The sequence below is a fragment of the Esox lucius genome, chromosome 15 (genome assembly GCF_011004845.1).
Source record: "Esox lucius isolate fEsoLuc1 chromosome 15, fEsoLuc1.pri, whole genome shotgun sequence".
Taxonomy (NCBI): domain Eukaryota; kingdom Metazoa; phylum Chordata; class Actinopteri; order Esociformes; family Esocidae; genus Esox; species Esox lucius.
Genome location: NC_047583.1, coordinates 25,111,834 through 25,126,747, shown reverse-complemented (window position 1 = coordinate 25,126,747; position 14,914 = coordinate 25,111,834). Strand labels below are relative to the sequence as shown.

The following is a 14,914-nucleotide window of genomic DNA, read 5'->3' as shown; positions in this document are numbered from 1 at the left end:
GTGGTATGGGTGATGGTAGTAGTTCTAGAAGTAGTGGTATGGGTGTTGGTAGTAGTTCTAGAAGTAGTGGTATGGGTGATGGTAGTAGTTTTAGAAGTAGTGGTATGGGTGATGGTAGTAGTTTTAGAAGTAGTGGTATGGGTGATGGTAGTAGTTTTAGAAGTAGTGGTATGGGTGGTATTACGCCGCATTTCCACTGGTGCTTTACCCTGGAACCAGGGCTACACCAGTGACTAATGCTAAATAAAAGGCGATAAAAGGCGATAAATATTTTTGTGGTGGTAAAAATAACAATAACAGTTTGTTTTCAAGTTATAGAACTAATTTCTTCCTCATACTCGTGACACTGCAACTAAACCAGTTTAATAAGTATTTTGTCAAAGCTATCTATCTTTAATAGAAGGATTTGGGAGAGTTCTGATGTAATTTTGTTATAAGTTCTGCAGGCTATAGTCTCAGTCTCAGTTCTCAATTTTTCTATTGAGTCAATGGCATTGTATCACCTTCGGTCGTTCCAACTCTTTCCATTCTGAGTCTTTGCTTCCCTGCACTGTTGCTTCTTTTTCTTTATTTTATCAGGGATCTGTTTGTTAGATGGGATGAAAACCATTACAAGAAGCCTAAAGCAAACGATACACATTGCCATTCGAATAGAACATGCCACGTTTTCATACCACGTGACGCGTCAATCCCCAAACCCCGCCCTGAGTCCTTAAGGCCGACCGGCCCTGGCCGTGTCCGTGGAAACAGAAAAAGATTGAGTAAAACTTTAGGGTAAAACACCAGTGTTTGGCACCAGTGGAAACCCAGAATTAGTGGTTGTAAACGTAGTGGTATGGGTGGTAGTAGTAGGAGTTGTAGTAGTAGCAGTAGTAGTAATTGTTCAAAGTATTGTAGTGGATGGAAGATATCAACTAAGGAGTCCTCAACACTCGCATCACAGCCCTACCTATGGACTAACAAGAACATTAGCGCTCCCTGTGAAGAACCAACGTGGTGCCAAATTGTTAATAAGAACACTTGAAAGAAAAGAATCGTCAAGTGCAAAAAGGTGGCAAGAAGGCGTCACCCCTTTAATTGCACCCGATAATGCTTGACTAATGGATTCCAATAAGTTGGCCTAGTCACAGTCTCTTAGCTATACTGGAAATAGGTGTAGCCTATGCTTAGAAGATAATATCTGGACTGGAGGATGACATGACAATCCGTTATATGTCATGTACATACACATCTGTATCTGTTTGAATACAATTTACGACTGTAAATCTTTGCTCAGCATATCTTTGCAAAACAGTAGTAGAAATGACTTGATTTAATTAAAAGCGTCACCTTGACGAGGTCCATTTCATTGTCATTATAATACCAATAGAATAATACAGCCCGATTCTAAAGGTAACTGACACAACTGACACATCCATTTACAAGTCCCTTCACAGGAACTTCTCATGTGATGTGGCTAACATTGTCATCATTGCTTTAATTAGCTCTCTCCTTGTCACATTAAGGCTCTTTCTATACATTGGTCCACAATAGGTGTTATAAATGACCCAGCAAATTCAGATCATTTAACATTTGATCTTTTTCAGAACTGATTTGATCAGTCAAAACATCAATTAGTATAAACCCAAGTTGCTAAAGAAGATTTAGCAAGCCGTCAGATTAGTCCTGTACACTTCAAGTGGATACTGAAGCAAACATTTGCTATTTAAGGTGTTTTTGGACCTAGAAAGAGCAATTATCACGCCAAACAAACTTTTTGTAATTTTGGAATTAGATAACTAACTCTAGCCACTATATGGTAGTTATTTATGGCCAGTTCTTAACTTTTATTATATTCCCTGGAACCATCCAGAGAAAGACATTCGCACTCAGGTCTTCATGCATTACTGTTAGATTTGTCATGCCCCTTTGAACAGACACACAGATACACAGTCTTTTCATTTTCTGATTTGGTAACAAAGGTAATATACACACTTGTTTTACAATGTTCATAACTAGTAAGCTATTTGAAAACAACTGTGGGAAGGAAAAACTGAAAAAAGTTTAAAACATTTTTATCTTTATTCCAAAACATAGCTAATCTGAAACTTGTGTGCATTACGCTGAAACTGGATTCTGTGAGGTGTTGGAATCATTTCTGTGTAATGCACACAAGTTTACAATTCCAACACCTCACTGTTCATAGGAAACTACAGAATCCACAGAGTGTAACTATTAGTTACAGGTTCCATTGTAACAATCGTTTTATAAAGGGACAAATCCTGGAGGATATTCCTATAATGAAATCTGATCTCACAAAATGTGTGTAAGTACCATTAGCAATGCTGTCTTTCAAGTGCTGCTTTCAAATGCTGTTACTCAAATGTTTTGCTCATATGGTTTGGGTCTTTACACTGATAAAGCACAGTGATTCAATCGCAGGTTCAATTAAACGATGGAGAACTATCACCTTCTGGTAGACAGCAATGTTAGAAACTTGACTTCATGCAATTATCAGGCAACGGTTATCTTTGTGTGGAATAGGACAAATCAGCATCGGTTGCACCAGGTAGGAGTTGTAGTAGTAGTGTTAATTCCCTGCACAATCTTTGCAGACGGAAAACTTTCTCATGGTTACTGGAAAGAAATGCAGTCTACCTGCTAAATGTGGGTTGCTCTTTGAGACAAGAGACTTTCAACCCAGTTTTCCTCATTAGAGTTGGAATCAGAGCCTGAGGCGTCTCTTATGGGGTTTGAGCAGAAGACACTTTCTACCAGTAGTCCAGAAAAACAAAACCCTAGTCATCTACACCTCTATTATCCCTAATTTTAGTCTGAAGAATCAGCCATTAATTATACATTTACAAGGGGTCAGTGTTATCGAAGTAGTGGCCAATCTGCTCAATCAATCAATCAAATGTATTTATGAATCAATCAATCCAATGAGCCCTTTTTACATCAGCAGTTGTCACAAAGTGCTTTCACAAAACACCTAGCTGAAGCCCGTAGGAGCAAGCAACAATGCTGTTGAAGCACAGTGGCTAGGAAAAACTCCCTAAGAGGGGCTGGAATTAAGGAAGAAACCTAAAGAGGAACCAGGCTTGGAGGGATGACTAGTCTTTTTCTGGCTGTGCCGGGTGAACATTTTAAGAGTACGAGTTGTAATAATTAATTAATGCAATTAGTTCAGAGTGTATAAAACCTAATCCAGGTAAGAAGCAAGACCAGACGGACAAGGACCAAACAACCGTGGGGTGTGGGGGGGGAAGTAAAGAGAGTATGTTATGTAACCTTTATTAATTCACTGACTAAGTCCCATTTTACAGCAAGTAAAACCTACACATAATTACACAATTATATAAACTATTCACACTGAACAACAAAAAAGTTACTAATCAAGCATTCGTTTTCTTGCACTATTTGATTTTGTAACATTTTTATTTAAATTCATTTGCACATGTTTATTTTGTATGCTTACTGTAAAATGCATGTTTTTTGTATGCATCTTGCACCATTTGAAATAAATGTAGATTTTATTCAGTTCATTGTAATTTGTGATATGACCAAAGTTATTATAAAGGATTATTATAAATAAAACCTAATATTGGGGCGTGAGGCATCCCGCTGGGTTTAGTGCATAAAAGCGGCTAATCGCTGTAGAGCTGCTGGTGAGACGCTGATCAGGGTATTGTTTGAAGTCATGAAAGTGGTCCACCGGCGGCCCGACTGCTATAAAAAAAAAGCGGCTGGCCGGAAGCTTTGCATAAACGCTCGGCGGCCGCAACAGCAAAAAGCTGGTGGAACACCGATGGGCCACTGGCATGTTGCTTACTGGGGAGTGAATGAGTTTGTGTTTTATTTGAAAGTCAGTGTTTTGTTTTAAAGTAAATTGCTTTTTGGACTTATATTTTTATACATTTTTATAATTATAATTATAGTTATGAAAGAAATATATATCCAGAATGCATTTCATAAATGATCAATCATGTTAAGTAACAAAAGTATTAGGTTCTATGTTGTAACACTGATAAATTACAACTTTTGGAACGAGGGACAGTAAAAAAAAATGTTGGGCCAATAAGTTTCAAATGCAAAAAACTTTAAAGTTGAGCCCTGTTATTCCAATCTGTAAACATACAAAATGCCCCTGCTGCATGATTAGGAGCTACTTGGGGTTTCTTCAGGCATCTTGGGGAGCTCAATGAGTTTGGCCACAGGACCAGTGTAGTTGTAACCCTTAATGTTGATCTCAGAAGCTCGGATCCTGCCATCATCATTAGGGATGACCCTGGTGATTCTGCCAATTGGCCACAGAGCTCTGGGTAGCTGTGGATCAATGATCATCACCACCTTACCGACGGCAAGATCTGGGTTAGAAGTCCGCCACTTCTGTCGGAGATGTATATTCGGTAAGTGTCGTCTGGTGAACTGACTCCAGAAATGGTCAGCAATAACCTAACTGTGTCTCCACCGACGATGCCCTAGCAGGTCATGGGAGCCATAAACCGCTTGGGGAAGAGAGGCATCCCGATGCCCCATCAGTAGAAGGTTTGGAGTAATGGGGTCCAGATCAGTAATGTCCGACGACACGTAGACCAGAGGTTTGGGGTTAATGATGTCCTCCACCTCAATCAGTCTGTCATCAGGACTTTCTCTTGGAGCGGTTGGACGTTGAGGAAACCTTGCAGCGAGGTCTTCACAGACTTTATCTCTCTCCAATGTGAGGAGAAAGAGAGGGATTGAATCAGAAGTGGATCCTTTGTCTTGCCAACAGTTCTTTAAAAGTTGGTTTAAGGGTAACGAAAGCATCATTTAGCTCCTCTCCTCCTCAGATATTGGTGCCTCGATCAGATATTAGTTCATGGTTTCCTCTTCTAGCCACAAATCAACAAAGAGCCAATAGAAAGGAATCTGTATCCATACTGCAGAGTAGGGCAAGATGTACACAGCAGGTGGTGAGACATTGAAATATAATGCCCCATCTCTTCTCTTGCTGTCTTCAAATCTTGACTTGATAAGGCCTGAAGCAGTCTAGGTCTGTTGACCAGAATGGTGGTTGATTGAGAGTTGTACTCTTGCTGTAGGCAGTTCTGCCATTCTGGGGATTACAGGCTTGCTGCGCCACCTTTGACAGTCCAGGCACTGGTGTTGTTGTTTTTTAATGCCCCCCCCCCCCCGAAGTATGCAGTATGTTTTTCTAATTTCAGCAAAAACTCTCTCAGGACCAGGATGTAGTAGCCGGTTGTCATAATCCTGGACCAAGAGCATCGTGATGGGATGTAGTACATCTTGATCCTGATTTTGAGCCTTGCAGAGTCTTCCTCCTACTTGGATGAGACCAATGTGCTGATCCTATTCTGGAGAGAGTGGGCTGAGTCGGCTACTGGGACGCACAGGTTTACCGACTGACCTCTTCCTGGAAACTGTCTCGCTATGCTCCCTTCAAGAGTGTAACTTCAGTGTCAAGACAATCTACTGCTGACGTAAGTGCAGCTGCCGCTTTGAAGATGGACTGGGAGGTAGCCTAGATGGGTGTGTTTCATGTCTTGTGGTGTAGGAGTGACTGTGATATTCCCACAGAATATAGTTTCTGTAGCTCTTCTGGTGTGTCAGTATGACAAGCAGGTTTTATCGGCCAGTGTGATGTAAAAACGGAGGACCCTGGTTCCATCTATTAGGTTGTGACAACTCACCAAGGGTCTTCCCGTGGGTGATGTCATCTGCGGGGTTATTTTCTGAATCTACTTACCTCCAATTCTATACACCAGTCAGCTCCTGTATCTCGGCCACCCGAGTTCCGACAAAGACTTTGTATTGACAGGATTCAAACAGGATCCAAGCCAACACAGTAGTACAGTCTGTCCACATAGTGGTCTCTCTGATGGGCTAATAAAGTGAGCTAATAAAATGGGCTAATAAAGTGAGCTAATAATGTAGCACTTTGGACAGTTGAGCTCCAGTTAGTGCAGTACCCAGCTCTAGACCAGGCATGGACAGCTGTTTATTTGGTGCTACATGGGATTGAGCCATGACGAATGCCACCTGAACCCGCCCATCTGAATCTTCAGCTCATAGATAGGCCACTGACCCATAAGCCTTCTCAGAAGCATCACTTAGATGTGTAGGTCAACCGTGGTGCTGATGGATGCAACACGGTCTGGTCGATAACATCTAAGAAGGAAAATGTTTTGTAGGTAAGGTTGTTCACGCTTCCAGGACTGCCATACTGGGAGGAGCTCATCAGATATTGGCTCGTCCCATCCACACTCCTTCCACTGCCGAGTTTTGACCAGGACTTTTCCTCTTGTTGTGAAGGGGTTGATGTATCCTAGTGGATCATAATGACTGGCCAGGATCCAGTAGACATTTCGTGTGGTAGGTCCAGCATGAGAAACTGTTCAGTGTTTGTAGCTCAGTGTGTTAGAAAAAGTGCCAGCTGAGGCCTAGTATTGATTAATTTGTGTCTTCTCTGTTCATAGTTAACCATAGCTCACATCTTTCTGACCTTGCTTCCTTGGGCAGATGGGAGATAACCATTGGGTCGTTACTGGCCTATTGCCTCATGTCAAATCCGCCGGATGATAAGAGGGCTATCATCTTGTTGATGAGCTGCTTAGCCTGTTGAGGAGATTTAAGTGACTGTAGGCAGTTGTCAACATAGAAGGCTCGTTGAACAGAGTTAACGTCTGCATTATCATCACTGTAATCTCTTACATATAATCTCTTACATATTTTTGGAAGGCATATGTGGTGCAACAGGGACTGTATGTTGCCACAAATGGCAAGACTCGCCATTCGTATACTGGCACTACTTTCAACATGGCATGAGTGACTGGACTGGTCCATGTAAACCATTCTGGAAGATGTACTGACTGTGAATACGCTCTGATTCATCTTAGTAGTCACATCATGTAGTACTGGGTGGTGCTGTTCCCCTCAAGAAGAACATGGCTTATTTAGAGTGCAACCATCTAAGTTGTGTCCTCTTCCACATTGCCAACACCTTCTTGTATCCATGTTGTTCAATCGGGGACACTTAGCCTTCCAAACTCAACACATGCATTGATATAATGTTCTTGATTGGTTGAAATGATCCCATGTGTTTTGCAGTACTCGGCAAAGTTGTCTCTGTAATTCGGTGGTAGCTTTATCAGGAGGGTATCTACATGGGAACCACACCTCAGTTCGGTGCGGGATGGACCTTCCATTGTGCTCAGCATTCCCACCAAAGTATTCACTGCAGAGGAGAATTCTTCAATCCCGTATGCATCCCGTTTTCACAGCAGGAGAGGTAAGTATGGCCTTGAGTTCAGCTTGTGCTAGTGGTCTGGGCTGACCATATCTTTGTTGGAGAGCTTGCATAGAGTGTGTATATTGAGTGGGGTCATTGACATGCCACTTGATACGGACTTGGTCGTTTCAGGTGATCTAGCAGCACCTGATATTTGTAGTCTTCGGTGAGATGCCGGTGGGGTCCAAGTAAGCTGTCTAGTTCATTCTTCAGAATAATGAAATCACTTTCCTTGCCTGAACTAAATGTGGCTAAATTGGGTTTGGGTAGTCCAAAGAAGGAAGCAATAGCCATCTCCATGAAACTTGGCCTAGCGTCGTCTGGAGGACAGGTTTGTGCAGGAGGAGCCAGGGCATACGGATACCAAGGCGGAGTCTGAAGTGGAGGATACGTAGCCCTGGGTGGCTCTGGGAACTGTTGTGTCGGCTGCAATGAAGGCAGCTGCTAAGGTGCACTATATTGTTCTGAAACCCGTGGCAATGTAGCTGGTTGGGTGGAAGATGACGGCTGAAGTCCATCAGGTACTCCGGAAACCCGGGCCATTGTAGCTGGTTGCATGGTAAGACAACGGCTGAGGTGGAGTTGTTGTCAGATGGGGTTCTGGATGAAACGATGGTTCACTCCTTGGAGTTGACTGGGCAGGCTGTGCAGCATCCAGATGCGGATGAAATGGGTGACTATATGGTTCCAGGTTATGTAGGATTTGATGACGTTGGAGATATGGAGGGTGTTGGTATGGGCTGCTGTTATAGGGGTTGGTGTAGCTTAGAAGATGAGGACATCTTCTTAAGCTGTCCATAGCTATTTGAAGTTCATCCATTTGCCTACTAATATCATACCAGCAAGCCTCCATACTCTTCATTAATGCGGTGAGTAGGTGATGAATAATTCACATGAGGTGCAGTAAATGTAGGCTCTTTGGAATGGTGATATGGTTTTCAATTTCTACACAAAAGTTACCATTAAGAACGATTAAGTATGGTCTGAAATAAAGAAATAAACAAATCTAATGTCATCACAGTCAGGCCAATGTTCAGATGTTATCATATATGTACATCTATTGGAATGGCATTACAACATTTGCATAAACAACTATACAGTTGGAAAGGAAAGGAGACGTACATATGACACAATTTCCTCCCACATAACTAACTTTTACAACGGATGTCAGGGCTCGACAATAACGATGGCCCAGGGGCCAAGTCAAGTCAGGACTAATCAAACTAGCAAGTCACTGTCCCAATAAGGCAAAAAAAATAGAGATTGTAAAATAATAATCGCATTATAAACTCGACATCCTCCAGTTGTTTCATAATCTGGCGCACGCACAAAACTACCTTGCAGCTCCTTTCGTGCGCTGTCGAGCAGTGATGATATGTGTGGCTGATTGGTATGGATTTTCAATAAAGAATTTAAAACTAGTGCGAGTCACTCAATTGAGGAAGGCAGTGAAGTATAACTACGAGCTCAAACGAAAGCAAACATTTTGACCTCAGTGCAAAAAATAATTTACCTGTTTCGACGTCAATGGAACTCAGATGAACTATCGTCTGTCCTAAGTTCCCGACTAAAGCGGACACTTTTTTTTTTTTTACAAAGGCACTGACAACCTTCGGAAACAGTCCATGACCAGCAATGCCAATAGCAAACAGCACCTGGTCAGCTAAGCGGGTGGCTGACAATCTGTCTTCAGGGCCCTTGGTTGTATAAGGAATTTAATTGCAGATGTCCATTGTGTGATTGCAGGACATAACAACCTAGTAACCTAGTAACTGATGGATCAGCCGGTCGCCTTGTGGTTAAAATATTTATTTTTATATATCCAGAATGTATTTCCTAAATGATTTATCATGTTGAGTAACAAAAGTATTTGGTTCTATGTTGTAACACTGCTAAATGATAAAAGTAGAAGAAACGCACACCTTAGTTGACGAGGTGCTGGCTAAAGGGTACGGAATGGAAACAAAATGAATGAAAAAGCCGCACACTCTAAACTGAAATGCATATCATTTTTTTAGTAAGACCAACGTTTCGACAGACACGCTGTCTTCATCAGGGTACCAAGGGTAACACTGATAAATGACAACATTTGGAACGAGGGACAGTAAAAAAAACATTCGGGCCCGTAAGTTTCAAACTCCCAGTGGGGTCAGAAAAAAAAAATGATGTTAACGTTGAGCCCTGAATGTGTAATAACGGAATATGACAAGGATAACAATTGTAATTATATATTCTTTAGACGAGCTGACAGTAGCCTAAACACTTTCCGTGGACTAACCCATGCATACCTAGCACGGTAATCGTGCATGTGTCTTGTAACGAGAAGCTAGAAAACGTAATCATGTTCTAAAAGTAATTAACTTTAGTAAACATCGGTAATACCTAACCAATACTTTTCTTGATGCCCACTAGTTCTGTGTACAATTTACTAGCTAAATTATGCGTGAACATCAACTGAGTCCCTGGAACTGACAATAGTACTGAATCATCTACATGATATGCGCATGTCCTAAAGTGATAATGTGACACCTATTCCGCACAAGCAGGGGGATTTTTCACACCAGTCATGCTAGATGATGTTGCAGGCAGCATAACGTTCACCACAGCGTCTCCAGACTCTTTCACGTCTGTCACATGTGCTCAGTGTGAACCTGCTGTCATATGTGAAGAGAACCACTTCAGGTGTTCTCTGGCTAATTCCAATTGAGCGGCACGGTGCTCCCGCTAGAGGACGTTGAGCCCTCATGTCACCTACATGGAGTCTGTTTCTGAAAGTTTGCCCAGAAACATGCACACCAGTAGCCCGCTGGAGGTCATTTTCTAGGGCTCTGGTAGTACTCCTTCTGTTCGTCCTCACACAAAGGAGCAGATACCGGTCCTGCTGTTAGGTTGATGCCCTTCTATGGCACTGTCCAGCTCCCCTTGTGTAAGGACCTGTCTCCTGGTATCTCCTCCATGCTCCTGAGACTGTACTGGGAGACACGGCAAACCTTCTTGCGACAGCACGTATGGATGTGCTATCCTGGAGGAGCTAGACTACCTGTGCAACCTGAATGGGCTGCTGGTACCGCCTCATGTTACCAGAATTGACAAAGACACTAGCAAAAGGCAAAACTAGAGAAGAATCAGTCAGTAAGGATAAGGAGAGAGCAATTGTCTGTGACCATCACCTGCAAAACCATTCCCTTTTTTTGGGGGTCGTCTTGTTGTTCCCTCCCAGTGCATGTGTTTTCACTTTCATTTGCACCAAAACAGGTGTCATTAATGCACAATCTCTTACGCAGAATAGATGCAGTATATTTAGTTTTACTTGCATTTGGCACTAGCATTAGATCTGTAAGGGAATTTTTTTAAAATTTTTGACGGACAGCGTAAGCAGAGCCGGCCAAGAAGAGCAAATGTCTGAGTGAATGACTGACTGAGTACACCTTGTTAAATAGCGTAGTGGTTAGAGACGCAGAATTATGAACTATAGGTCCTGAGTTTGAGTCTCGTCGCAAGCGAAGTTAAGTACACATTATGAATAATTCCATATAGAAGAAAACTTTGCTGGCTATAACCTTCAGTATCTACATTATCGTAAACCTGAAATAAAACAGTTTACGGTTATATTGCAATTGTTTCTGGTGGATTTTCGAAGTATGCGTTTTGGGTCAGGATAGACAAACACATTTGTTTGATACAACATACATTAGTTACATTATAGTAAGCCTTAGCTGAAACTGTACACGGTTATATTTCAACTGTTTCTGGCATGAAAAAGTTGATCTTCAGTCTCGCTAGCAAATGCTAAATTCTTATGATTATTCCTAGGAAGTTAGTAGATACTAGTAAGCCTATTACTGGCTATTAAGCTGTTAAAACGGCCAGTGGCAAAAGCAATTCAATTCATAGACGCTATGGTGGAGGGGAACTGAATAAGACACGTTAGTCAGTTTAACACAATTCTCAATGGAGTCTAGCGACTGCTGACTGTGTTATGCCGTGGCGTAGTGGATAAAGACAGTGCCTCTCATGTGGAAGACCTAAATTCAAATATATTGGGAACAACGACATTTATTATTTCTGGTAGATTCCACAATTCCTCTACTCTTTTCACTAGATGAAAAAGTTAGTTATCGTCGCTTTTATTGATAGTTATTGTATAAATGTCATTCATGAATGAAAGAAATAAGTATGTTGTTTTGCCATGAAAGAAAAAATTACATTCTTATGCCATGAAATGAAATGGCTTTGGCAGACTCGCTAGCAATTGTTCAATTCTTATGACTATTCCAGTAAGTTAGTAGATACCAGTAAAGCTTATTACTGGCTAACACACTGTTAAAATGGCTAGTGGAAAACACCATACATAGACGTTATTTGTGGTGGAGGTAAACTTAGTAAAAAACATTAGTCAGTTTAACTGTATCAATGTCATTCACGAATGGCCAATTAACTATTAAAACGGCCAGTGGCAAAAGAGGATTTGTTCAGTATAGAGACAAGAGGTTAAGGACACAGCCTTTCATGTGGGCGACCCTGGTTCGAATCTCGAGATGGCAACACTTTCTGAACTATGCTTGCCTGGTTTCTTGTTTAAATCAGGCAGTAAGTATGCATATGCTTAAGGAAGAGACAGGCGGAAGCATAAAATACTGGATATGACTGGCCTGTGAGAAACCTATCTTAAGCCTGATGAATTTACTGCAAAATGGGAGGTGTTTATGACACCAAATATGAATTTACATTCAAACAAATTAGGTTGTGTCTTTTGAAGTTTTAATCATGCAGTCTATGCAAGCACTTTTCATAGCTACTATTTACAGGTCCCATGTGCTTTACACAGCATTCCTCAGTGAGTTCCCAGGATTCTTATCAAGGAGAGATCTGATAGATCCTACCTTTGACAAATCAAATTTATGCTTTGGTGTATCTTAAGTCTCGATTTTAGGACCACTTTTTCACTATAATGTTGCCTTTTGGTGATTTGATTACTTTAAGCCACAGGACAGTGAAAAATGTGAGAACAAGAATGGCTAAACCTCCAAGATTAACAGCATAAATGTACTAAATTAGGACAAATGAAGAAACCCATCAGCTAGCAAGCAACATCAGCTCTACTGACATTAGAAAGTGTTGTACAATTTTATGCTTGACTTGGCCATAACAGGGCTTGCCGTTAGCTACAACTACAAGCTAATTGTAGCTAGCTAGTTTGAATTGTTTTCTAAACTTAAAAATAATGTGGCCTATTTATAGTCAACTAGCCTAAGGGCATCTCATTAAGAGAATACTGTAGAAAAATTGGGCTGATGATGACTGAGTACATTTTTTTCTGTTCATGTGAGTTGTACCTCCATCAGACGTGGTCACTCATTTACTGCAGAAATCAAAATTTATTGCCTGTCACCTTTCCTTGCATCTGTAGCTGTATGTAATATTGACCTAAGCCCAGAACCACTTGGTTTACCTGACATAGTCCTGTTTAATCAATTGCTGGACAATGGGCAGTTTCTTACACCTGACAACATGAATATTTACTACCGTTTGAATATGTTTGCATTTTTTTCTTTTTTGCCTTAGTGATAGTGACTCTACAGTAATACACATCTAATATACAAGCTTATATTGAATTAATACAATCCATCCTAATGTTGTACTGATGTGTTATTCATGAGAGTGAATGCTAAACAACTTTCTCGTCACAGCTGTGCTGCATTTGTAGGTGCATGTTTTGCAACCAACCCTTTGTATAATATTTTTTTATTAGCACAACACTGTAAAGGTAATTATCCCTCTGAATAGTATGAATTGCTATTTGAGAAGGTTTCAATCCTAAGCAAGCACATAACTTGAAGTACTCTAAACCAACCTGTCCTCAGTAATAGGTCAGAGCTTCATATGCACTAAAACCTTGACAGAGCATGGGTGGAATGGGCAGTGTGGGGCTCATGTGAATTTCCTTTCTTTTATGGCCTCAGGCCATTCCATACTTCTCACTTCAAATATATGTTTTTTTTAAGACACAGTACAAGCTTCAACAAGCCTGATGATTATTGGGGTAGGGGCTTTAGTGTAGCTGCTGTGTTGAAGGACATAGATCAATTACAACTGTACATGCTAATTATCAATTTGAGAGTCTTATGTTAAACATCATGTCTTGATCAATTATCTTTGTACATATATTTTATTACTATTGTATACAAACACTACCTTGTCCCTTGTGAACATGTGCATTTTAATCTAATAAAGTGTCATTAAAAAGGTAAATGTATATAGTAGCCGATAAAAAATATCTGTGTGACATTAGAAGTGTTTTGCCGTTGTTGTTAACATGCGACATCCAAATAAAACTGGTAAAGATGAATGGTCAGATAGCCTACTGTATGGCTCTGCATCAGATATAATGTAGCTTGATTATCAGTCCCATTTTAATTATATCAGGTAACAAAATAACCCAAAGATAATAGGCCTACCTAAATGTAAATACGTGAATTAAAAGTTCAACAATAACTATATCTGTCCGTAATTATTGAAATGGCTTCACAGTCAATTAAATTGTAAGAATGGTGATGTCACAGAAGTAATAATATGATATTGTTACCTTTTGGTCCACGATGGAACATGCCATTTCCCGGACTTGAGCGAGGCTGAAGTCGACTGAGTCCAACAGAACGGGCTCACGGCTCAGCCCGATCTGGATCTGGAACGAGATGCCATTGGACCCCGGGGACAGGGGGCTCGGCGGGCGGATCACGGGTGGAACACTCATATGAATCTCCCGGGTGTCAAAACAATATCGACTCGACATAGGTGATTAAATATACGTAGTTCTCTAACAGCAAAGTAACAACATTAAATCAAAACATTAAATCTTCGACCGTGTCATGAATATGAATAAAATTCGATATATATTTTTATATAAAAATAACGATGATAGAAACCAGAGAAATATTGGGGGGAAAAAGATAGACGGCGAAAGACGATGATGAAGCCATATACGTCAGTTATGTTTGAATGTTCAGATGCGATCAGAGCCCGCCTCCTGCCTGGCTGGCGGATGATAGGAGCTCTCATCGTCAGTGAGACGTGGTGATGCGAGAAGGATGGAGAGCTGAGCGGTGACTGGGAGCAAAATGTAGAGTAGTTAACCTCCCTAACACATTTCCTCAATTAACGGAAATGTTTTATTGGCTTGGGTACCGCTGTGAATGAAAACCTCTGAACTATGTTGAAAACAAATCTAAATGGAAATTATGAGCATGGCAAAGGGAACGAAACATATTTACCTAAAAGTAGCCTATTTAATAATTACTTAATAAGTACCTTATATTTTCAACAAGAATATAATCAAAATAAGTGATCAGACAATTATAAAAGGCTTCTAAAGTTTATAATTTCCATACACACATTTTAAAATTCACTTTCCCTTGTCAGAAATGTATCAAGCCCTACAATTTTGTTTTTCATTCATTATAATCCTCATAAAAATGCTGCATGATTATATTCCTGTTATAATATTACTTTATTCAGCTTCAGTAGTGCTTTTCAAGTACTTGCATACAAGAAATGCATGTTCGCGAGATATATAAAAATGGCCTAGGTCAGAATTAAAAAGATATTTCACAGATAAGCATTTTGTGTTAAATACCTCAACTGGCG

The 14,914-nt window shown here is 40.6% G+C and overlaps 1 protein-coding gene across 4 annotated transcripts in view; it reads right to left on the bottom strand.

Moving 5' to 3' along the window:
- The window catches only part of prkd1 (protein kinase D1), a 51,930-nt gene extending 37,704 nt beyond the window's left edge, over positions 1–14,226 (bottom strand). For all 4 annotated transcript variants that reach the window (XR_002197881.2, XM_020053879.2, XM_010892925.3 and 1 more), the window contains exon 1: positions 13,857–14,226. Coding sequence is in view for 3 of the 4 variants with exons in the window: in XM_020053879.2 (XP_019909438.1) it covers positions 13,857–14,063 (207 nt within the window). In the remaining variant the exon portion in view is untranslated. The remainder of the gene's footprint in view (positions 1–13,856) is intronic.
- Between the last annotated feature and the right edge of the window lie 688 nt (positions 14,227–14,914).